Here is a 23,518-nt window from a genome sequence, read left to right as displayed (position 1 = left end):
CCCAGGTGGAACGCAGGTTGGACACACATCCTGCATGAACCTTTCCTGCCCCGCCGGGATATCCTGTATTTGTCAAAAGGACCACACAGGGAAGCCCTGACAATTGTCCTTCCCGAAATCTGCCAGTGAGCCCCTCCCCAGCCTGAAGCAGCCACCCCCGGCAGAGGAAGAGTAACTCTGGAAACAGCGTTATCAGCATCCTCCACTGACTTCCTCACCTCCTCCCCAGCCTCATTAGCCCCAAGCACCTCAGCATCCTCAAAGAGAAACCTGCGAGGCTGGGATGGGGTCAGCACCCAGAAGCCAGCCCCCTCTGACAGCTTCCTCTTTGGCCGAGCCCTGCCTCTGTGCAGCCCCGAGTAGGCAGCCAGAGGCTGCAGCTGGAGTCCGGAGCCCAAGATGGAGCCCCAGCTGGGGCCTGAGGCTGCCGCCCTCCGCCCTGGCTGGCTGGCCCTGCTGCTGTGGGTCTCAGCCCTGAGCTGTTCCTTCTCCTTGCCAGCTTCTTCCCCTTCTTCTCTGGTGTCCCAAGTCAGAACCAGCTACAATTTTGGAAGGACTTTCCTCGGTCTTGATAAATGCAATGCCTGCATCGGGACATCTATTTGCAAGAAGTTCTTTAAAGAAGAAATAAGGTCAGAATATCAATCAAATAACTCTGAATCACAAAATTCTGTTCCCTTCTTGTGAAGATGTCCAGGAATTTGCTGAAAAGGAATCAGAATGTAATATGGGTGGGAGCTGAAACAAATCCATTTAATCAGAGTGGTAATGGTCTGAGGTTGGGCTGGGTAGGAGGGCAAGATGTGAAGCCAAATTCCCGCCCTAAATGCTAAATCCAACATTTCCTTTTGGAGTGAAAGCTTGAAGTTTTCTTTCCTATGAATGGAGTAGCCTGGGACTGTTGAGTTTATCAAGTTCATTTCTCACAGTGGGCGGGAAATAAAATTTATAGAAAGCCTACAATGTGACACCTATTTTAAACCATTGTGAGAGATAATGATGTGCACCCATTATTGAGGTGGTAAACTGAGACATAGCCAGATAAAGCGACTTCAGTGGGGAGAAATGGGTAACTCTGTGAGATGATGGTACCCATTTCACCATATATATGCATCTTATAACATCGTGTTGTATACTTTAAATATACACAATAAAATTTATTTTTTAAAAAAGATCAAGTAACTTGCACAAGGTCACCTAAGTGGCAGATGTGGAATTCAAACCAGGACAGTTTGCTCCAAAGTTTCTGAACGAGCTTTCTGTTGTGAGAGATTGCCACGATCAGAGGAAAACTGGAGTTTAGTAAATTGCAATGCACATGGCTCTCAGCAAAGAATGGCGTCACACTTGGAATTTACACCTATCAACACACAGTCGATGAGCCTTTACCACAGCCAAACTCTAGCAGGTACTGTGGTGACAGCAACTATAACTCCGGTCATTGCCTTCTAGGCGGTCAGGATGAGGGGTCATGTTATAAATAATAATAATAAAGCTTGGTCTGATGCAGGGCAGTGTAAAGGACCTCCAGGAGCTCCATTAATTCCAAATGGGAACTGGGGAAGGGCTTCGCCAGGAGAAGGCAAGAGAAGGTATTCTAAGCAAGGCCTTTTAAAGGATGAGCTGAAATGTAACGGGAGGTGAAGGTGGAAGTAACATCTTAAGCAAAGGTGTGGGAAGAGGTGAGAGGTGCTTAGCTAGAGCATGGGGTGTATGTGGAGGCATGACAGAGGAGGAGGTTGAAGGGATATGTGGGGCAGGGTGTCTTTAATTGTCATGCCAAGGAATTGGGGCCTTAATCCTGTGGACCAATGGTTTCCAGTCTTTTCAGCACCAAAGACCCTTTGTCATATATATGTCCTTTCTCCTCCATCTTCCTCAAAGGACCTAACTTATGTTTGTAAGATTTGGTGACCAAACAAAAGGCATTAATTAACAATGATTTTATTTGCAATCTGTATTAATCAAAGACATCTTTGCTTACTCAACCAAATTGCTAAATAGAAATAATAGATAGAAAATACCAATCAAAAATGTTAAACTACTTTTGTGAGGTATTTTATGGAGTTGTTGTGGACTTTTCCTATTACGCCTTTTTAAAAGCATATTAAGCCTTTTTAAAGGCATATTAAGCCTTTTTAAAGGCATATTAAACCGTTTTAAAGGCATTTTTGAAAGACCATCCATTAAGGAATCTCTATTGCAGGCCATGGTGAGAGTGTTAGGCTGGGGAGTGGCAACGTGAGACCTATGATTTAGGAAGAGCTCGTGCAAAGTGGACAGGACGGACTGGTGGTGTTGGCAGGGGCTGTGAGACCAGTTCCCATAGTCCAGGACACAAGTCATTGGGAACAAAGTAGAACAGGAAGGATACAAGTCGATTCAGCTATAGAGTCATTCTGTTGACCAACACCATGCGAGAGGAAATAAATATGCAGATGTTGAATGTGAATTCAAAGTTCTCCGCCTAGGAAATGAGATAAAAAGGACCAAGAACACAGGTGGAGGGGCGCTGATTCCTTGGAGAAAGGCAATGAGGAGACAGGCATATTTTTAAAAAGGAGGGAGAGAAATTTAAGGATTCAACTGAGGAAGAGCTCTAGGGTGACTGCATATTCACCAAAGGGCAATAAATGAAGGTTTTCTTACTAGCATTTGGCAGATGCTAGCCAAAATCAGAAAGCATTTCCCTAAATAGGTTTGTGTCCCGTTAGAGTCCAGGATATTACTTCATCTCCCTTAGAATTCATTTTCCATGTGCCCGTGAAAGGGAAGTGTGCAGATACAAGCAGGAAAACACCAGGCAGGGCAGATTGGGGTTTAGAGCTCTGCACGTTGAGAATGGTCATCCTCAGCACAGAGAGGCAGAGAGAGGCAGTCAGTGGGTCTGGGGACGTGGTCCTGTTTCGAGTCCTTTCCTCTACAATATAAATACCCTTTTTCTTATTATAAAAGTCGTGCCTGTTTATTTTAGTATTTTCAGGAAAGATTGATTAAAGAAAGCACAAACTAAAATCACACATAATTCTTCCACCAAGAGATCACCCCTTAGTCAACATTTTGTTGCATATCCTTGCCACCCTTTTTCGAAGTATGAATTAAGAAATGTTTTGACAAAAATGTGAACATGCTATGTATACTTTTCGGAAAGTATTATTTAACAATATATCAGAAACATCTTTCCACTTTATTAAATGATCTTCTGCACACTTTGATTTTTAACAGCTTCATGGTATTCAATCGCATCAATCAACCATAATTTATTTAACTATTTAAGCATAACTTATTTAATTATTTAACTATAATTTATTAAAACCACCATTGTGAAACTAGAGTTTTTTATTTCATTTTTTGGTATTATAAACTGTTCTATGTTAAACATCCCTGTAGCTATATATTGTGCACATGAGTGATGAATTCCTTATGACAAACTCCTAAAAGTGAAATTTCTGGATCAAAAAGACAAAATTGAAGGAGATATATATATCTAAATGGAGACTTCTACTTATAAACCTCACTTCTTGCACACTTACAAATATTTAATACTTTTTTTAGTTTGAATTTCTTCTGAGTTGAACCTTTTTTCAGATTTATTGACCATTTGTATTTCTTCTTTGCTAAATTGTCTACAGGTTTACATCCTTTGCCTCTCTTTCTAAGGGTATATTTGTTTATTGTGTTCTTGTTGCTCTCCAAACACTTTCCTACTTCAAAAAAGTGATTACCGGCTGGGCGCGGTGGCTCACACTTGTAATCCCAGCACTTTGGGAGTCCGAGGCAGGCAAATCACGAGGTCAGGAGATCAAGACCATCCTGGCCAACATGGTGAAACCCCGTCTCTACTAAAAATACAAAAATTAGCCAGGCGTGGCGGCGTACGCCTGTAGTCCCAGCTACTCAGGGAGGCTGAGGCGGGAGAATTGCTTGAATCCAGGAGCGGGAGGCTGCAGTGAGCCAAGATCACGCCACTGCACTCCAGCTTGGGTGACAGACCAAGACTCTGTCTCAAAAAAAAAAAAAAGTGATCACCATGACACCTTAGGAAAAAGCCCATCCAAAACTCTCAGCTGTTTGGTTGAAATGCTATAGCCAGGTCCTAGTCCTCACTAAGGATTGGACAATGCTTGCATCTGTTCAGCAACAAATCATAGATGGGTTTCCCAGGCTGGCTGGATATGCTGAATACACATGATAAGGAGATGAACATCACCTCTCCTTTTTTCCTTTATCTTTCCTTTGGCAAGTATGCTAAGGATGAATCACATACTTCCCATACTCAACCACTGACCTTTAAAAGTATGAATGTTTTCAGTATCAATTTTCCCATGCATTCCATGTTGACTTTTAAATCCTGAATGAAAAAGTTAAGGGAAGCTAGGAAAATGAGTAAGTCTGATTGCCATACTCTTCCTACTGACAATATACCTATATATGAAACCCTGAGAAGTCACACCAATTGGTAAGATTCTCCCATGATCTGGTTGGTCAGTATTGTGCATGCAGGGTGTGGGGTGAGGAGTAAACAGTGGCAGTACCTCTAATCACAATAATTCCTAGTAGTTCCTAGGCTCTTATCAGGGCTAATGCTTTAATCTCACCTTCCTTACTATGCACACTTGGTCTTATATACCACCTCCACTATCAAAATCTAAAAAAAAATGTTTAAATACTTCCAACTGAGCAGTGGAGGGCCCACAGTAAAATAACTAAATCATCAGGCCTGATTTTGCCTTCCCTTCTCCCTTGTCTCTCGTCTGTCTCCTTGCCCTCAGAAGTTGATAATAAATTATTGTCTTAACTCACTCCTTCACATCAACTCAGGGGCCTTGGGAAATACAGGGCTCAAAAGCTTATGGCAAAAGCATCCATCTGCACGTTCAGTCAGTCTTATGTGAATCCATGCACCTATTCATCCACCATCCATATACCCATTCATCCAGGTGGCCCTCCATGCATTCTTCCACCCAGCCATCACACTGTGCATCGCACCATCCGGCCCTCCATGCATCTCTCTACTCACTTATCTATCTATACATCTAAATACCTATCCATCCATCCACCTGTAGAGTATTGAGCACTAACTTGGTACTCCGCTGAACACTGAGTTGCAAAGTTAAAAGAGGTCAAATCTTTGCTCTGAAGGAGTTTACTTTCTATCAGGAAGACAAAGAAGTAAATCAATGGTTAAAACAGAGTATAGGAAATATTTTTAAAGGTCTTACACAGGGTATCATGGGAGTTTCTATGAGCTAATTCATAAAATGGTGATAGAGGAATAAGCAAGCACAAAGTGGTGAAAGAAACAAGATTAAAATTAATGGGACCAGGCGCAGTGGCTCATGCCTGTAATCCCAGCACTTTGGGAGGCTGAGGTGGGCAGATCTCTTGAGGACAGGAGTTTGAGTCCAGCCTGGTCAACATGGTGAAACCCCGTCTCTACTAAAAATACAAAAATTAGCGGAGCGTGGTGGTGTGTGCCTGTAATCCCAGCTACTCAGGAGACTGAGGTAGGAGAATCACTTAAACCCAGGAGGTGGAGGTTGCAGTGAGCTGAGATCATGCCATTGCACTCTAGCCTGGACAACAGAGCAAGACTCTGTCTCAAAAAAAAAAAAAGAAAAAGAAAAAAATTAATGGGGTTCCTTGGGGTTGGCTATGGAAGTCTAGTGGTGTCCCCACTGCAAACTCTGGAGCCTTGAATGCCACTTCCTGCAGTTCTTGGTCATGTGACCTTGGCCAAATGATGTAATCACTCTGTGCCTCAGTTTCCTCATCTATATGTTAATAATAGTATCAGCCTTGTAGGTTTATTGAAAGGATTAAATGAATCAGTACATATAAAGTGTTTAGTAAAGTGACTGGCACACTTAAGTGTTTCACAAATGCGTGTTACTATTATCATTAAATAAAAGAGCCACCTAGTGATAGGTCCCAACTTGGGGATGAGGGAGTGAGTTCCAAAGAGGTGGTATCCATCTGGATTTTAAAGGGCTACAATGGGATTTTCGAGACAAGAAAGAGGAAGAAACTGTCTCAGACAAAGGTGTCAGCATATGACAGGTGACTGGAACCTCAGAGGCCTGAAAGAATGTGGCTTATCCAAGGATAGTCAGTGGTTTGGTGAGACCAAAGCAAACTTGTAAGAAAAGCAGCAGGCAATGCAGCAGGCAGAGCATTGTGAACTAAGCTCTAAGCACTAAGGAGCACGAACTGTAGCCTAAGAGCTTTGGAAAGACACTAAATGGGTTAAGGGTTCAGTGCAGAGCTATAGGATGAGAAGAGGGAAGGGAAGAAAAACAATTTAGAAAGGCATATCTATAGACTTCATGTTTGACCAGATTCAAGCATGAGAAGAATGCACGGGAAGAGGGCATTTTATTCTAATTCCAAAACTGTCGCTCTCCCCCACTCCCCCACCCCATGTTGAGGGACTTGGGGGGATTGGACCACATGGCCTTGATGCTTTTTTCCAGCTCTGAGAAACTATAATTCTGCTTGTCCCTCTTTCAACACAATCAGGAACTTGGCCAGCCTCACTTCAATCAGGCCCATGATCTCAATTTAGAAGGAAGATGAGAATGCTGTCTCTGCTTTGTGGTTGTCCAAATTCCAGGATAGTAACATTTTAGTGAATAAAAAGCACTGACATTTTCTCACTGACATTCTTCTATTCAATAAAGTAGGTAGTCAACACTGTCAGAATACACATTTTTCCCATTCAATGCAATAAATTTGTTACCATTTTTGAATGAGGGTAGAAGTGCAGCCTGCGATCCTGTTTATTTGTCTCAATTGGTCCTTGTGGAATGCCTCAAGCCATCACTGAGCCTGCCAGGCACTCATTACAGGTCATCTGCCAAGGCAGTGCTGTTGTCTCAGCGGAGCCTCCTTAGGAGGTGGGGACAGGAAAAAAGGACAATGAACTTGTCTCACAGGGCAAGGAATCTCTTCCCACACCACCCCCACCAACTGGGAGAACAGGAGCCCTGAGACCTGCCCTCCTCTACCACTAACTGTCTGTGAGTCTTCAGAAAAGTCACATATGTATTCTGCTTTCAATTTTCTCTTTTCAATTTTCTCATCCCTTTCAATTCTCTTTTCAATTTTCTCATCCTCAAAACAAGATGGGGAAGGGACAAAATAATCTTCAAGGATCCTGCCGCCTATAAACCCTAATAATGTGACTAATCTGTTTCTATGAGCTAATTCATAAAATGGGTGATAGAGGAATAAGCAAGCACAAAGTGGTGAAAGAAACAAGATTAAAATTAATGGGACCAGGCGCAGTGGCTCACGCCTGTAATCCCAGCACTTTGGGAGGCTGAGGTGGGCAGATCTCTTGAGGACAGGAGTTTGAGTCCAGCCTGGTCAACATGGTGAAACCCCGTCTCTACTAAAAATACAAAAATTAGCCGAGCGTGGTGGTGTGTGCCTGTAATCCCAGCTACTCAGGAGACTGAGGTAGGAGAATCACTTAAACCCAGGAGGTGGAGGTTGCAGTGAGCTGAGATCATACCATTGCACTCTAGCCTGGACGACAGAGCAAGACTCTGTCTCAAAAAAAAAAAAAAAAAAAAAAATTAATGGGATTCCTTGGGGTTGGCTATGGAAGTCTAGTGGTGTCCCCACTGCAAACTCTGGAGCCTTGAATGCCACTTCCTGTAATTCTTGATCATGTGACCTTGGGCAAATGATGTAATCACTCTGTGCCTCAGTTTCCTCATCTATATGTTAATAATAGTATCAGCCTTGTAGGTTTATTGAAAGGATTAAATGAATCAGTACATATAAAGTGTTTAGTAAAGTGACTGGCACACTTAAGTGTTTCACAAATGCGTCTTACTATTATCATTATCTAAAAGAGCCACCGAGTGATAACTTTCCAGCTCCAGTCCCTTTGGTGGCTGGGGGGTGGGGGTGGGGAGTGGGGGTGGGTTTGAAACTCCATGAGCAACAGCAGCTGCAGGATAAAGGTAGACAGGCCTGTGTCTGGGTCCTGGGCCTTCCTTATCCACCTAGAGGGGAGGATCTTTTCCCATAGTTGTCCTGAAACTTCCAGTAAAATGGACTCATTACAAGGTTACACTGTTTCATCTTTTTAAATACATTGATGCCAATGTTCTTGTACAGAATCCTTCGTGCCTACTTCCAATGCAATTTGCATTGTCCTGCGTTGCAGAAGTTGCTCACTGACAGTTTCCATTGGAGCACCTTCCCAGATGTGAGACTGGAGCTCTAGTGCATAACTCAGGGATTCAGAGGCCTGGGCTGTCCAGCTTCCTGAACAAGTCCCTTGACCTCTTTGCCCTTGTAATTTTTTTGTGTAACTTTCTTTGCCATCAAAACAGTAGGAAAAGCTTGCAATCTCTTAGGGTAAAGTCGTGTCAGGTAAGAGAAAAAAACAACACAATCTAGGGTTTGGGTCTAATGGAAATGCTAATTCTTCCAAAATGCATTATCCAAAACTCATTATCATGGGGTAACCCAATAATGCCCAATAATAAGAATTTAAATATTCTTAATTAAATTAAATACATAGCATGTTGTATGCTGCCTGATTTTCATTTGCAGTATGACCTTCAATTGTTAATAATAATGAAGGTAAACTTTTTCTGATTAATTTTTCATACATAAATCAAAAAGAGATTTAACATTCTTCCCTAACGGAAATATCAGCACACAGCTGGAGAAATGACTATGGAGAAAATATAACTGTGGGGCCTAGGAAACTGGCAGGTGATAATAGGCCAATGCCTGCCAGGCACAGTGGCTCATGCCTGTAATCCCAACACTTTGGGAGGCCGAGGCAGGCGGATCACATGAGTCCAGGAATTCAAGACCAGCCTGGCCAACATGGTAAAACTCTGTCTCTACTAAAAATATGAAAATTAGCCAGGCTTGGTGGCACACACCTCTAATCCCAGCTACTGGGGAGGCTGAGGCAGGAGAATCGCTTGAATCCAGGAGACAGAGGTTGCAATGAGTTGAGATGGAGCTATAGCACTCCAGCCTGGGCAACAGAGTGAGTCTCCATCTCAAAATAAATAAATAAATTAGCCAATGCCTCTCTTCCAGGAGGATTAAGGACTGGCCAGGCCATCATGTAGAATCACCCACCTCCTGGAGCCCAGGTAGCTTCTAATTTGATGACCATTTAGTAGTCACTCTTGCCTGGGACTTTATTGGTACTGAAGACTTAAATTTTCAGACTGAAAACAAAATGAATTGGACTGCTTGGGGTTGGGTATGGAGGTAGAGTGGTCTCCCTAGTGCAGACCCAAGAGCCTCTTCAAGAACCTCTGTGGTTCCAAGACCCAGCCATTGGTCAGAGGGTAAGCAGTTTGGGGAACCAACGTAGGGGAAGGGAGAGATACTGGGGTTTGCTGACTGACAGCCTGGGGTCCACACCTCTGATTGGCAACATATTGTCTGATCTTGGCTAAGGTACTTAAGCTCTACAAGCCTGAGTTTCCACCCTTGTAAAGTGGAATTGGGAATTAGGGGAATCAAAAATGTCAGTGTATATAAAGCTGCTATCTTTACAGGGAGTAAAAGTTCAGAGAGCTATGGCTAGACTTTCTGTGCCAGTTGTATGAAGAGGTTTGTGTGTGACTCACACCTCCTTCACCTTTTCTGATATGACATATACACTACCATAAGTTTGAAGAAGCAAAAATAGTCCTCTCACAAAAATAATTTCGAACACCTCAGTCTAAGTAGGAGAAATGGATCACTTGGGCTATTGTCCCCTGTCTCCCTGTCCCTGGGCTCTGCGAGCCTCCAGCTCACAGGCCAATCCTCAAAGGGCTATTCTTCCAACAGGTCTGACAACTGGCTGGCTTCCCACCTCGGACTGTCTCCCGACTTCTTGCTTTCTTATCCTGCAAATTACTCAGATGATTCCAAAATCTGGCGCCCTGTGGAGATCTTTAGACTGGTCAGCAACTATCAAAACGAGATCTCAGACAGGAGAATCTGTGCCTCTGCATCAGCCCCAAGGACCTGCAGCATTGAGCGTGTCCTGCGGAAAACAGAGAGGTTCCAGAAATGGCTGCAGGCCAAGCGCCTCACGCCAGACCTGGTGCAGGTGAGTGTGAAGGCCATGGGAAGGGGATGTGAAGGGGATGATGAGAAAGAGACAGAGACAGAGAGAGAGAAATTCATTCCCATCTCATATCTCAGTTTGAGGAAAAGGAGAAGCTGTGGTCTGTCTAAAGTGTGACAAAACACTGTCATAAAACACAGTGGCTTACAGTAAGACAGGAACTAAACAAGGTTTACTTGTAAGGTTCCATCCCATTGTCATTTCCCATTCTCTCTGATGTGATCCTCAGCGACAATTCGGGAAAGTTCCTAGCTGCGACCTCTGGCCTAAAGATCTGACAGGATGACCCTTGCCAGTCCACCCCCCTGCCAGGGCTCAACTCACCTGCATCCTTCTCTGACAGCTCTTTGCCAGCTCCCGGGCTGGCTAAGTATTCTCTCTTAGAAGCTCCCATATATATCCTGTTTCACAATACAGAGAGATCACTTTGAAAGTCAGGTTCCTCTTCTATCTCCCACTGTAAAGAATAACCAAACCTCAGCCATTACAGAAGCCAACTTTGATAATACAGCATCCTCTTCCCACCTGACAGCCTCCCACCCACTCCCATGGACATGCTGCCCTGGGAACTTCAGCACCTTGCTGGTGCCATCATCATATTCTGCATTGGTTCCCTCCTGTACTATCATCTCAAGTATCAGCCTTCTTCATTCGAACCAGCACAGCCATGACCCTCCACACACATCTAGCTGAGCCCCTTTGTGCAGAAGATGCCACCTCAGAGGACTGAGTGGCTCACCTTCAGCAAAGATGAGGAAAGAGAGGCTCACCCCAACCTCCCTGCCATGACAAAGAGGGAAGGCTTGAACCGACCTTCTCATGGGGATGCTGAGGCTGCTTCTCACACTCCCTGGGTCACTAGGTCCTTTACATGGGTACCTCAGGCTGTCTAAGTGAATTCTGAGCGCTAACAAACGCGCTGTTGGCTTCTGCAAGATAAGAGACATGGAACAAAGAAGAATCACTGGTTCCTGGCTATCTCATCCATGTAATAAGACCTTCTGGCTTTGTGCTTAGGTTGTGTGGTGTGATGGTTAATTTTATCTGTCAACTTGATTGGGCCATGGGATGCCCAGCTCTTTAGTCAGACATTATTCTGAGTGTTTCTGTGAAGATGACTTTGGATGAGATTAACATTGAGATCAGTAGACTGAGTCAAGCAGATTATGTGTGTGGGACTCATCCAGTTGGCTGAAGGCCTCAATAGAATAAACACTGACCCACTTCCTAATAAGAGGGAACTCCTCCTGCCTGACTGGCTGCATTTGAGCTGGGACATTGGCTTTTTTCCTACCTTCAGACTCACACTGAAACATCAGCTCTCCTTGGGTGCCAAGGCTGCCAGCCCTTGAAGTAGAGCTATAGCATTGGCCCTCCTGAGTCTTCAACTTGCCAACTGCAGATCTTAGGAACCGTCAGTCTCTATGGTCACATAAGCCAATTTCTTATAATAAATCTCTCTCCATCTATCTATCTATACATCCTATTAGTTCTGTTTATCTGGAGAACCCTGACTAATACATGTGGAAACTATTTTGAAATCAGGAGGAGTCAGGTTGCTGGTAATATGGCCATCATGGAACATTGAATAAAACTGAGCTTTCCAATATGGTGCTTTTGCAGTCTGCACTCTATGAATTTATTGACACTGAGTGGGAACAGAAAAAACCGGAAGAAGTCACGCTGTCCCCAGGCTGGGGAGGTGTTGGCAAGATCTAATATGAGGGTCTTGGAGTTTGTGCAGGAGACAGGAAGTGGAGGCTTAGGTAGAAGAACCCCATGGTGGATGCTCAACACAGGGCAGAAGCAGAACAGAGGTCATATAACAAATCTAACACCATGGTCAACGTGCAACCCCCTGTGCCTCTCTTTCTGTCCTGCAGACAGACCCTTCATGCACTAGCTTTGGTACCCACCATATGCCATTCACAGGCTGGGGACAGCGTGACTGTCTAGTATGAGGCATGGGAAAAACCACTATGAGACCTCCTCCATTTTGCCTGAAATATGTGCTCAGGAACAAACAGAAGTCCCCAAGAAGAGCAAAACGGGGTAGACAAAGAATTGTTTCAGAACCCCTTGAAGATCCTATGACCTCTTACTGCCCCCATCATTGTTGAGTCCCATTCTGAAAAGCATAATTTCTAAAAGGCAAGCCTACCTCTACCTGGGACCTGGACAACATACCAAAGGAAGGAACTTTCCTTTTCTATTTTTTTTTTTTGAAACAGAATCTTGCTCTATCACCCAGGCTGGAGTGCAGTGGCATGATCTCTGCTCACTGCAACCTCTGCCTCCCGGGTTCAAGCGATTCTCCTGCCTCAGCCTCCCGAGTCGCTGGGATTACAGGTGCGTGCCACCACACCTGACCAATTTTTGTATTTTTTGTAAAGATGGACTTTCACCATGTCAGCCAGGCTGGTCTCGAACTCCTGACCTCAAGTGATCCACCTGCCTCAGCCTCATAAAGTGCTGGGATTACAGGCATGAGCCACCGTGCCCAGCCAGGAAGGAACTTTCTGGTGTGCAAGATACACTTGAGATTCTACCTAAGGTAGCTAGACTGGCATTGGGCTTTGAACTAAGGAAAATGTCCTCTTTCTCTCACCTTCTAGATACTTCCATAATAACAGTACAGTAGAGATTATCCCAGGGGGCCTAACAAGTCCAAAGCAACCCGCCAGGTACATCTTTTGCAGTCTGTACTCTATGAGTACACCTTGATGAATGTAGACACTAGGGTCTAGGGAAAAGATTCCTGGAGCCTGGAAACTATGGTTGAGTTTTGTATCTGCCACTAAAAGCTGTGGCAAAATGAGAAGAAGGAGCAGAGACGCAGTAATAACACAGAGCTTCCATTCCTGTTCATCCATCCAACAAGTTTCATCAACTGTACTACAGCATCCTGGGTATTCAAAGATGAATCAGACCCAAGCTCCACCCCCAGAAGCATATGGCTCAGTGGTAGAGACAGGCAAGAGCACAAATCGCCACCCAGCATTGTAGTTAATATGCTGACGCTCTGTACTGAAACAAAGGACACATTGCTGACTTGGGTCCTTCACTCCCTGACCAATTGACCTTGGATTTAAGCCCAAAATTTCCCCAATCTGCTCTGACATTCCTTCTCCAAAATTGAGGTGGGAAGAGGGCTTCTGGATGATCTCAAAGACCCTCCAAGCTCTGATATTTTTTAACTTGATATGACTCTGCTTCATTTATTTAGCAAATACTGACTGAATATCTACTAATCACCAAGAGCTGTGCTGGGTGCCTTGATTTTCTTATTTCTCAAATGACAGAAAATAGTACCTGCTCTGTCTGATTCATTTATCCTAATGAGCTTATAGACAAGAATATGCTTCAGAAGTCCATCACTATAGAAATGCACAGCAGTATTCTTGTAATAAGTGAGTCCCTTTCTCCAATTTGTTATGCTAAAATTTGCTCCACCAATTTTGTCATCTTGCATTACATGCAGCTAAACAAGCTTTTCTTCTTTCTGCCAAAACAGCATCTATTAACAACATGCTGGCAATACATGGACAAAAGCAGAACAATTTTTGCTTTACTTTGGCCCTCCCCTAACCCACCTTTTCATCTCCACCATAGATTTTTCCCTTCCTTATAAAAAAGGAAATATTAGCAGCCATTTTATAAATTCTGCACAAACCCATTCTTCTCCTATCCATTAAGCTCAAGGTCATTACTGTCTTATTTTGACACCATCTTCTCGATCTCTCCTCACCTCCTTTCCAGAGACCCTTTGCCCTTAGGATTCCACGGCGGGCCCAAGGTGTTCTGTTACACTCTTTCCCACTTTCATGCCTCATCCAGGCTGCACTCAAACACCTGCTCTGTTTTTTTGCTTGTTTGTTTTGGTTTGGTTTTCTTTGAGACGGAGTTTCACTCTTGTCACCCAGGCTGGAGTGCAGTGGCCCCATCTCGGCTCACTGCAACCTCTGCCTCCCAGGTTCAAGTGACTCTTCTGTCTCAGCCTCCCGAGTAGCTGGGATTACAGGCGCCGCCACCACGCCCGGCTAATTTTTGTGTTTTTAGTAGAGACAGGGTTTCGCCATGTTGGCCAGGCTGGTCTCCAACCCCTGACCTCAGGTGATCCACCCACCTCTGCCTCCCAAAGTGCTGGGATTACATGCGTGAGCCACTGTGCCCAGCCACATCTGCTCTTTTCTTTGTAGCAAAACTCACCTATCAGTTTCAAATGGTTCTGTCTTCACCAAAGGTGGCCAAAAAATACCTTCACCTATTCACCCAAGATAATTGAAAACAAGTGTTCAAACAAAAACTTGTATGTGGGCTGGACATAATGGCTCACGCCCGTAATCCAAGCACTTTGGGAGGTTGAGGCAGGAGGATTGCTTGAGGCCAGGGGTTCAAGACCAGCCTGGGGACGATGGTGAGACCAAACCTATTTAAAACAAAAAACAAAAAACAAAACTTGTATGTGAATGCTTATAGCAGCACTATTCATAATAGCCAAAAGGTAGAAACAACCCAAATGTTGTTCATCAACCAATGAATGGATAAAAAATATATTCTATCCATACAGTGGAATATTATTCAGCCATAAAAAGAATTAAGTGCTGATATATGCTACAACATGGGTAAACCTTGAAAACATTGTGCTCAGTGAATAAAAAGAAGTAAAACACAAAAAGCCACATATTCTATGATTTAATTTATAGGCAATGTCCAGAATAGGCAAATCCATAGAGACAGAGAGGAAATCAGTGGTTGCCAAGGGCTGAGGGGAGGCGAGAATTAGGAGTGACTGTTTAATGGGTTCAGGATTTCTTTCTGGAGTGATGAAATGATTCTGGAATTAGGTAGTGGTGATGGTCGCACAGTCTTCTGAATGTATTAAAAGCCACTTAATTGTATAATTTAAAATGGTTTAAATGGTGAATTTTATTGTTATGTGAATTTTACCTCAATTTTTAAAAGGAAGAATAAGCCATAGAAACAACTTCCCCTATTCTGTGACCCATTCTCTTGTGATGGGCAGCTAATGTCATAATTTAATTTGTGCCGGGAAGTTAACAGCTAATGGCATTTCACTGTTAGCCCTCTAAGAAGCCATTTGCATGAAAAGCCAATATCGTGATGCTTTCACTAGTTCATGCATGACTATCTCAGGCCTTCCTAATATATTCCTACATTCTTCCCCTACTAAATCCAGATGTGGCCCAGAATTCTTCTCAACAGTGTTCTAAGTTAGCAGCCTCTGTGTTTGATCTCAGCTGGAATAAGAGACGAGCCCTCTGAGTGATCATTCATCCCAGATTTGGCCAAACAGCTCTGCCCTGTTTTTCTGATAACCCATCAGACATAAGTCCTAATTTCTTGTTTGGAAATCATGATCTTTCTGTATTTATATGGGAGTTTCAAGAGCCAACTGGGGAGCTATTATAGGATACGTGGTTGGGAGATTTGCCTCATCCTTCAACTCACACCAAATGGCCCAGTGTCAGCTCAGCCTACCTGTCAGGCCAGCCCCCTGGGACTCTCTCTGTGTGTGACTTAAGTGGATTTTCTCTGATTTCCTCAAGCGCCATTTTCCAACTGGGATCTAAGTCAGAGCCTTCAATTGTGCCTATCTGCTTGTGTGTGTGTGTTGCTGTGTGTTTAGGGGAAGAAAAAGATGCCACAAGGAGCTCACAGGCTCTGCTCAGAGAACTGACAAGGCAGAGATGAGAGGAGAAAAAATAAAATCAAAGAAATAAAAGTAAACGAAAGGGAGGAGGGATCTGGCCGGTTCAGGGACCTCAGAACTTTGACTGTCAGCCCTGCTTATGAATAAATAAAGTCAAGTTGGATGAAAAGCCCCAGTAGTCATCATCAGAGGCTGAGCCAGGGAGTCCCGGGCTCCCCTCCTGCAGGGCCAAATGCAGTTTTGTATTTAAGGACACTGCATCTTGAGCCACAGTGCAGTACAGCTACGGCAGGGCTGCTAAGGAAGATGACAGGACCAAGAATTAGGAAGAAAGTGAAACGATGCAGTGTGTGTGTGTGTGTGTGTGTGTGTGTGTGTGTGTGTGTGTGTTTGTGCGCGCGCGCACGCACGCGCTCGAGCATGTTTAGCACTTATGCTAATAACATCGTGACTTTTCTCCTCTAAAAGCTGCATTGTTCTGATGGGAATATCCCACAGCCTAAATTACTACCCCACAAACAGAACCACAGCCAAGAACACCGCTCAGAGTTTATCATGAGGTGCTTGTTCACAAAACCACAAAGAAGGCTTCCTCTGCTTTTATGCCAAGAGGCAACCACCCTAGGCAGCACGTGGCTAATCAGGGGAAAACACATATCCTCCACTGTGTCCGGCTCCCATCCCCTCAACTACGATCCGATCTGACATTGTTCTAAACAGTGTTACTCCCTCCAAACGGGAATACACCAGATGGCCGCAGAGCCTTTTCTCCCACTAGATGGCAGTACAGAGTGTTCAGTCAGCTTTGTTCAAACAAGGATGGTTGACTATTTTACTTCCTACGTCTCCATTATTTTTTTAAATGCATAGAATAAGGGAAATCGGCAAATTAACCAAAATGCGTGTTCATTATATAATCTAAATGTGGGTTCAGATGTAACTAATAAACAAGTGAAATTCACTTTTGTTTAAATGTAACTCAAAAATATGTAAGAGATGGTTATAGGACCTGTGCTAGGCGCTAGGAGGGCATACGGGTATCAAGAGAAGGTCCTTGCACTCTGGGAGATGACACCCCAGTGAGGGAGACAGACCATATTCGATTCGTTCTGATACAAGATACCCTGTGATAAAGTGCTTTAACGAAGATGAAAATTTTATATTGGATTCACAGTTGGTTTTCAGACTGTAAATATTTTAATGCCTCACAGGCTACTAGGTCAAGGATGCTTCAAAAAAGTTTCATTTGTTTGTTTGTTTGTTTGTTTTAAAAGAGAACATGACTATATTGGTGCTGAAAAAGAAAAAATAGGCTGACTGGTGGCTGTATTATTTTCACACACATCTAACACTGGAGTCAAAGATGAAATGACTATTCGTGGAAAAGGAAATTTAAGCAACTAAGAATGCCTCCACAGTACCACACAGGGCAATATTCCCTGGATGTCAGTGCACATCTTCTGGGGAATGGTCTTGGAGGAACAGAGCCCCTTCAGAGGTACATCCTCACTATGAAATCAGGAGACCCTGTTCCTGTGACCCTTGGGAGGTATTCAGAGGGCTGTGTTTCTCGCCCATGGGAGTTTGGGGAACCAACTGGAGAGATATTACGGAATAGATACAAGTCCCCTCTCAACCCATTTTCTCCATCCAGTCATGGAACTGGAAGTGTTCAGAGTTAAAACAACTAAGATTTTGAATCATCTAATTTATTTAAGATTACAACCATGAAGACTTTGCCATCTCAACATTTGTGGCAAAGAGGTTATTTGGAATGGGTCAGAGACTAACCTACTCATTTCCAAACTTCCATTGTGTCATAGACTCATAGAAAAGGGCCTAATAATCACCCAGTGTGCCCACTCAAATGATCCCTACATTATTCTTGATGGAGCTCATGAATGAAAATGAGACAGTTGGCTGGGCGTGGTGGCTCACACCTGTAATCCCAGCACTTTGGGAGGCTGAGGTGGGCGGATCACGAGGTCAGGAGATCGAGACCATCCTGGCTAACACGGTGAAACCCCGTCTCTACTAAAAATACGAAAAATTAGCCAGGCATGGTGGCGGGCGCCTGGAGTCCCAGCTACTCGGGAGGCTGAGGCAGGAGAATGGTGTGAACTGATAGGTGGAGCTTACAGTGAGCCAAGATCACGCCACTGCACTCCAGCCTGGGCAACAGAGTGAGACTCCGCCTCAAAAGAAAAAAAAGAAAAAAAAGAAAAGAAAAGAAAATGAGACAGTGAAAGGCTTCCCCAGTCCTGACACAGACAAGTTGAGAAAGAAAAAGGAGGCAAGAGAAGACTAGGGGAAAGATAGACATGAGACAAGTCACCAGTGGCTCCTTCCAGATGATGCTCAAATACAGAATACAGGCAGCCCCCAGCCAAAACGTAACCAAAGCCTGAATAATCATCAGAACAGACGACACAAAGCAAGCTTTGCCTTTACAGGGCTTTAAGCTTTCCCTAAACTTAGATGTTACCAATCAAGTCCCTTTTTTAAAAAATCAAGGCATCCTTTGTTCTATACAATTCTTCCTTTGATATCTCATTATCCCTATTCTGATGTACTCAGAAAAAAATGCTTTTGCCGTTAAGTGTGACTTGGCCCAGAGGTCTCTGGATTGGCTGTCCCTCTATGCATGTCCACATACTATGAAGTAAGCAAAGGTTAAACTATATAATATATAGTATATGCCTATAAAGAAAGTCACTTGGAAGACATCAATTAATACAGTGACTGTGTTCTAACACAATATTTGTGGCCTAATAAACAGAACATAATCACTATATCAATTGATTGTGATATGGTGATTGTGTTCTGTTTATTAAGCCACAAAACCCCTCAATACATTTTTTAAAGTAGAAATAGTAAAGATCATTTTATCTAATCAAAAAGGAATCACATCAGACATTAACAATAATAAAAAGGGGGGAAAAAACCTACCAAACTAGAAATGTAAAAACATTATCTTTTGAGCCACAGAGCAAATAATTGAAATTGTAATAATATCAGGATAATAACAATGATGAAAACTCTGTATTTCCCCAATCTATGATTTAGTCTTTGCCAAATTTCTGCTCAGAGGAAAATTGAAAATCAATCCAGGGTTCTGTTAGGCTGCTGTCGACACAAGTTTGGTCATTAATGTGGAGAAATAATACAAAAAGATATTAAAAATGCATATTAATTTGTTCCTAACTCAAGGCCACTTATGGCAGTAATAGTTTTTACAATTGCGTTAGCTCTTCTCTCTTAGGATTATCAAGAGGTCTATGGAAGGCATAATTTGGAAACCTTTTGTGTGGGTTAAGCAGGAAATGAGTATATTTATTCCTAGTTTATATATGAGAGCAAACCACAGAGAAATATATCAATATGTTAAAGATCAAAATCTATCTCTACTTACTGAATTACACGTATGTCATAGATTCCTGGGGTTGAAATAAATTTGAAAGCTCAGCAATTTGAACTCTAACATATTTGCATCCTTTCTGTAAGGCAAAGGGTCGTCTATCTTATCATACAGTGACAGGAAACTCACTACCTTCAGCTTATGCCTTCTTTGGACAGAACAGATACTTGGAAAGTTCATCTCAAATCTGTCTTCTTGTAGCTCTCACTTGTGTAAATTATTTCTATGCCTTGGAGTCATACAGATTATACATGACATATGCCCTCCCATACACGCAGCTCCTAAATCCTGGCTTCCCCATTGTAAACATCCCCAATTCTCTTTTTCATCTCGGCATTCCCCTCATATTGAAGCTTCTTAAATGTTATGTCAACTGAAACCCCTTCTGTAGCTAGATTTTAGTTTACAAGGACAGAACCTGTTGTTTATCCTGTTATATATGATCTTCTTATATTAAATCCATTATTCTAGCCTGTCAACTTGATTCTGATACTTATCATACCCACTGTCACCCCAAGTACATATTATTCTCAGTTTTGATGAACACTATTTTTATCTATGTCTTAGTCCTCAATAAAAATGTTAAAAAGAACAGGGCCAAATAAAAAGCTTTCTTTCTCTAGAGGGGTTAATCCATTAGTTGTTAGGTAAACTCAGTTAACCAATTACGAATCATCTTAATTTTTCTATGCAGCCCAAATCTTGTTTCCCCTTTTCTTTTATAGGGGTCTCATGAGAATCACTGTTGAATGCCTCACTAAAGTTCATATATTCTAAGTCTATTGCATTTCTCTGATTAAAAATCAAATAACCAGGTCAAAGAAAAAAAAAGTTGTTAGTCTGGAATGATTTGATTAAAAGAATCCTCAGTGACTCCTTAAGATCATCATTTCCCCTTCTGGAGGCTCCCAAATTATCCTATGAATAACCTGTTTTAGAATATTTCCTGTGATCCAGGATCAGCCCACTAATCGCTAATTTGTGAAATCTACCCTCTTGCTCCTTTTAAATATCAGAAATGGATTTTCATGCCTTTTCTGTTCTCTACATTCACCGCCCATGGTTCAACAATATCATTTGCCAGGTCTTTGTGAATCTCCCAGGCTGGGAAACTCACTCAGAACAATGAAGCCTTCCTTTGTTCATTCTGGCTTTTCATTCCTGTTTACCACATTTTGCCTCACCTTTTTCACATCAAAGTCCCAACACCTGAAAGAGAAAACAAGCAAACCTTAGAAATGAAAATCAGGCCTTCATTTTGTTATCCACCAAAATTCTCCTAATGGTCCTATTGTCTTTGCTTTCTTCATACTCTGAGCTTTGTAACATATAGCTATTTTTCAAGATTTTCAATTAAAGTATAAACTGCATACATAAACACATAAATCTTAAGTACACAGCCGGATAAATTTTCACTCGTGTATTCACTCATGGCCACCATCCATATCAAGATACCGAACATTTCTGGCCCCTCAAAAGGCTCCTTCATGTGCCTTTCCAAAAAAGACCACATCCTAGGGTGACCAAGCATCCCAGTTTGCTTGGGACTATCCCAGTTTTCACACTGAAACCTCTCGGTTGCAGGACAATCTGAACAGTTGGTTACCCTGCCCCTTCCCAGAGGTAGCCACTATTCTGACCTAACTCACCATGGATTAGTTTTACCTGTTTTTGAAGTTCGTTTAAATGGAATCATACAATATGTACACAACACATCATGCTATTTATCTATGTCGTTGCATGAATCAGTGGTTGGTTTTCTTTCACCACAGTGTAATATTCCACTCTGTGATGGTTTCACACCGATCTATTCTGCTGTTGATGAACATTTGGGCTGTATTTAGTTTGCACTATTGTGAATTAAAGTTGCTACGAACATTATTGTACATATCTATTGGTGAACATAAGCACGCAGAAGTGGAATTGTTGAGTACATATGTACATATGGACAGATTTAGTTGACTCTGCTAAGTAGTTTTCCAAAGTTGCTATGCTGATTTCCTCCTATTAGCAATGGGAGAAAGAATTCCATTGTTTCATATCTTCATCAACACTTAACTACTGTTAGTTTTTAATTTTTGTTATTTTGGTGGGAGTCTGGCAGTATATCATTGTATGGTTTGAATTTGCATTTTTCTAATAACTGATTATATAGAATCCTTGTTCATATATTTACTGGCTGCTTTGATCTCATCTTTGGTAAAGTACTGGGTTTAGTTTGTCCATTTTTATAGGATTGTCTTTCTTATTAATTAGTACAAGTTATACAAGTTGTATTTATATTCTAGATACAAGCTCTTTGTCAGGTATGTATTACAAATATCTTCATCCAGGCTAAGGCTTGACGTTTCCCCCTCTTAATGGTTTTTTTTTTTTTGTTTTTTTGTTTTGTTTTGTTTTTTGTTTTTTTTTTGAGACAGAGTGTCTCTGTCACCAGGCTGGAGTGCAGTGGCATGATCATAGCTCACTATAACCTCAAACTTCTGGGGTCAAGCAATCCTCCTGCCTTCAGCCTCCCAAGTAGCTGGGAGTACAGCTGTACACCATGCTCAGCTACTTTTATTTTTTTGTAGAGACAGGTTCTCACTGTATTGTCCAGGCTGCCATAATTGCTTCGTTTGATGAATTGGAATTCTTAATTTTAATGAAGTCCAGTTTTTTAATATTTTATTTTATGGTTAGCGCTTTTAATGTCCTGTTTATCCTGTGTTCATGAAGATGTTCTCTCGTTTACTTCTGGAAGCTTTAATATTTTATCTCTCATACAGAGGTCTATAATACATCCCAAATTACTTTTTGTGAGTGAGGTACAGTAGGGGTTAAGGGTTTTTTTCCCCGCATGAATATCCAATTGACCAAGCATTATATTTTTTAAAAACCACTATTTCCTCACTGAATTTCAATAGAATGTGAGAAATCAGATGACTATGTATGAGTGAATCTGTTTCTGGAATCTCTGTTGTATTCCACTGGTGTATTATCTAGCTTTGTGTCAATATGAAACTGTATTAAGTACTGTAGATGTATAGTAAGCCTTGATATCCTGTAGCATAAGGCCCTCAGATTTATCCTTCTTCATTGGAATTCTAGCATTTCCAAATAAATTTCAGTACCATTTTGTCAGTTTCCACAAAACCTGCTGTAATTTTGATTCATTAAATATATAGAGCAATTAGAAGAAAAGTGACACCTTAACATCATTGAGACTCCCAATCCATGAACATGGAGTAGGTCTCTATTTCCTTAGGTCTTCTTTAATTTATCTCATTGTTTCATGGTTTTCAGCACAGCTATGTTGCACACGTTTTGCTAGCTATCTTGGACATTTGATGTTTTTTGGTGTTACTGTAAATGATATTGTTAGATACACTGGATATTTGATATTTTTGCTGTCACTAGAATTTGTATGGTTTCAAATTTTATTCTCCTAGCCTCTGTTGCTAATACATAGAAATACAGTAGTCCCTCCTTTATCCCTGGTTTTGCTTTCCACAGTTTCAGTCACCCATGGTCAACTGTGGTCTGAAAATAGGTGAGTACAATACAATAAGACATTTTGAGAGACAGACACCACAATCACATAACTTTTATTACAGTATATTGTTATAATTGCTTTGTTTTATTATTAGTTACTATTGTTAAGCTCCTACTGTGCTTAATTTTTAAATTAAGCTTTATCATAGATATGTAAGAATAGGAAAAAAAACAGTGTATATAGGGCCTGGTACTTTCTGTGGCTTCAGGCATCCACTGGAGGTCTTGCAATGTATGCCCCATGGATAAGAGGAAACTACTGTACAAATGATTTTTGTGTATTTACCCTATATCCAACAATCTTGTTAAATTTACCTATTATTTCTAATAGCTTGCCTATAGATTTTTATTTTTCCATGTATACCATTATGTCATTCCATCTTCAAATAATTGTAGTTTTATTTATTTTTTTCTCACATTAAAATATGTTCTATTTCTTGCCTTATTGTACTGGCTAGAGCTTCCAATACATTGAAAATAGCAGTGGTCCTAGTAGCATAACCATTTTGTTCCAAATTTTAGAGCAAAAGAACTCTGTATTTGAGACTCATCAAGAAAGAATCCACTGGTGACCTATCTCATGTCTAGTATTCCCCTAGTCCTCTTTTGCCTTCATCTTTTATTCTCAACTTATCTGCTTCAAGGCTGGGTGAGCCTTTTCCGGAATCTTTTTCATTAATGAGATCTATGAATTATAATTAGATATCTATTTTAGCAGACAAACCAAATGATTTATTGGTCCCCCCTTTTTAAATAATCCTATAATATGATGAAGACCTGGAAATTG

At 41.9% G+C, this 23,518-nt stretch overlaps 1 protein-coding gene across 5 annotated transcripts in view; it reads left to right on the top strand.

The window, feature by feature from the left end:
* The first annotated feature begins 365 nt into the window (after positions 1–365).
* The window catches only part of DIPK2B (divergent protein kinase domain 2B), a 54,697-nt gene continuing 31,544 nt past the window's right edge, over positions 366–23,518 (top strand). For 4 of the 5 annotated variants that reach the window (XM_074029448.1, XM_045383327.3, XM_065538673.2 and 1 more), the window contains exons 1-2: positions 366–632; positions 9,823–10,087. In XM_074029448.1, coding sequence (XP_073885549.1) covers positions 400–632; positions 9,823–10,087 — 498 coding nt within the window. In that variant the 5' untranslated portion in view covers positions 366–399. Of the gene's footprint in view, positions 633–9,822; positions 10,088–10,637; positions 11,713–23,518 lie in introns of those variants that run through there. The other variant, XM_074029449.1, reaches the window with a different exon arrangement.

This window comes from Macaca fascicularis, chromosome X, assembly GCF_037993035.2.
Source record: "Macaca fascicularis isolate 582-1 chromosome X, T2T-MFA8v1.1".
NCBI classification, from domain to species: Eukaryota; Metazoa; Chordata; class Mammalia; order Primates; family Cercopithecidae; genus Macaca; species Macaca fascicularis.
This window is presented reverse-complemented; position numbering and strand designations above follow the sequence as displayed.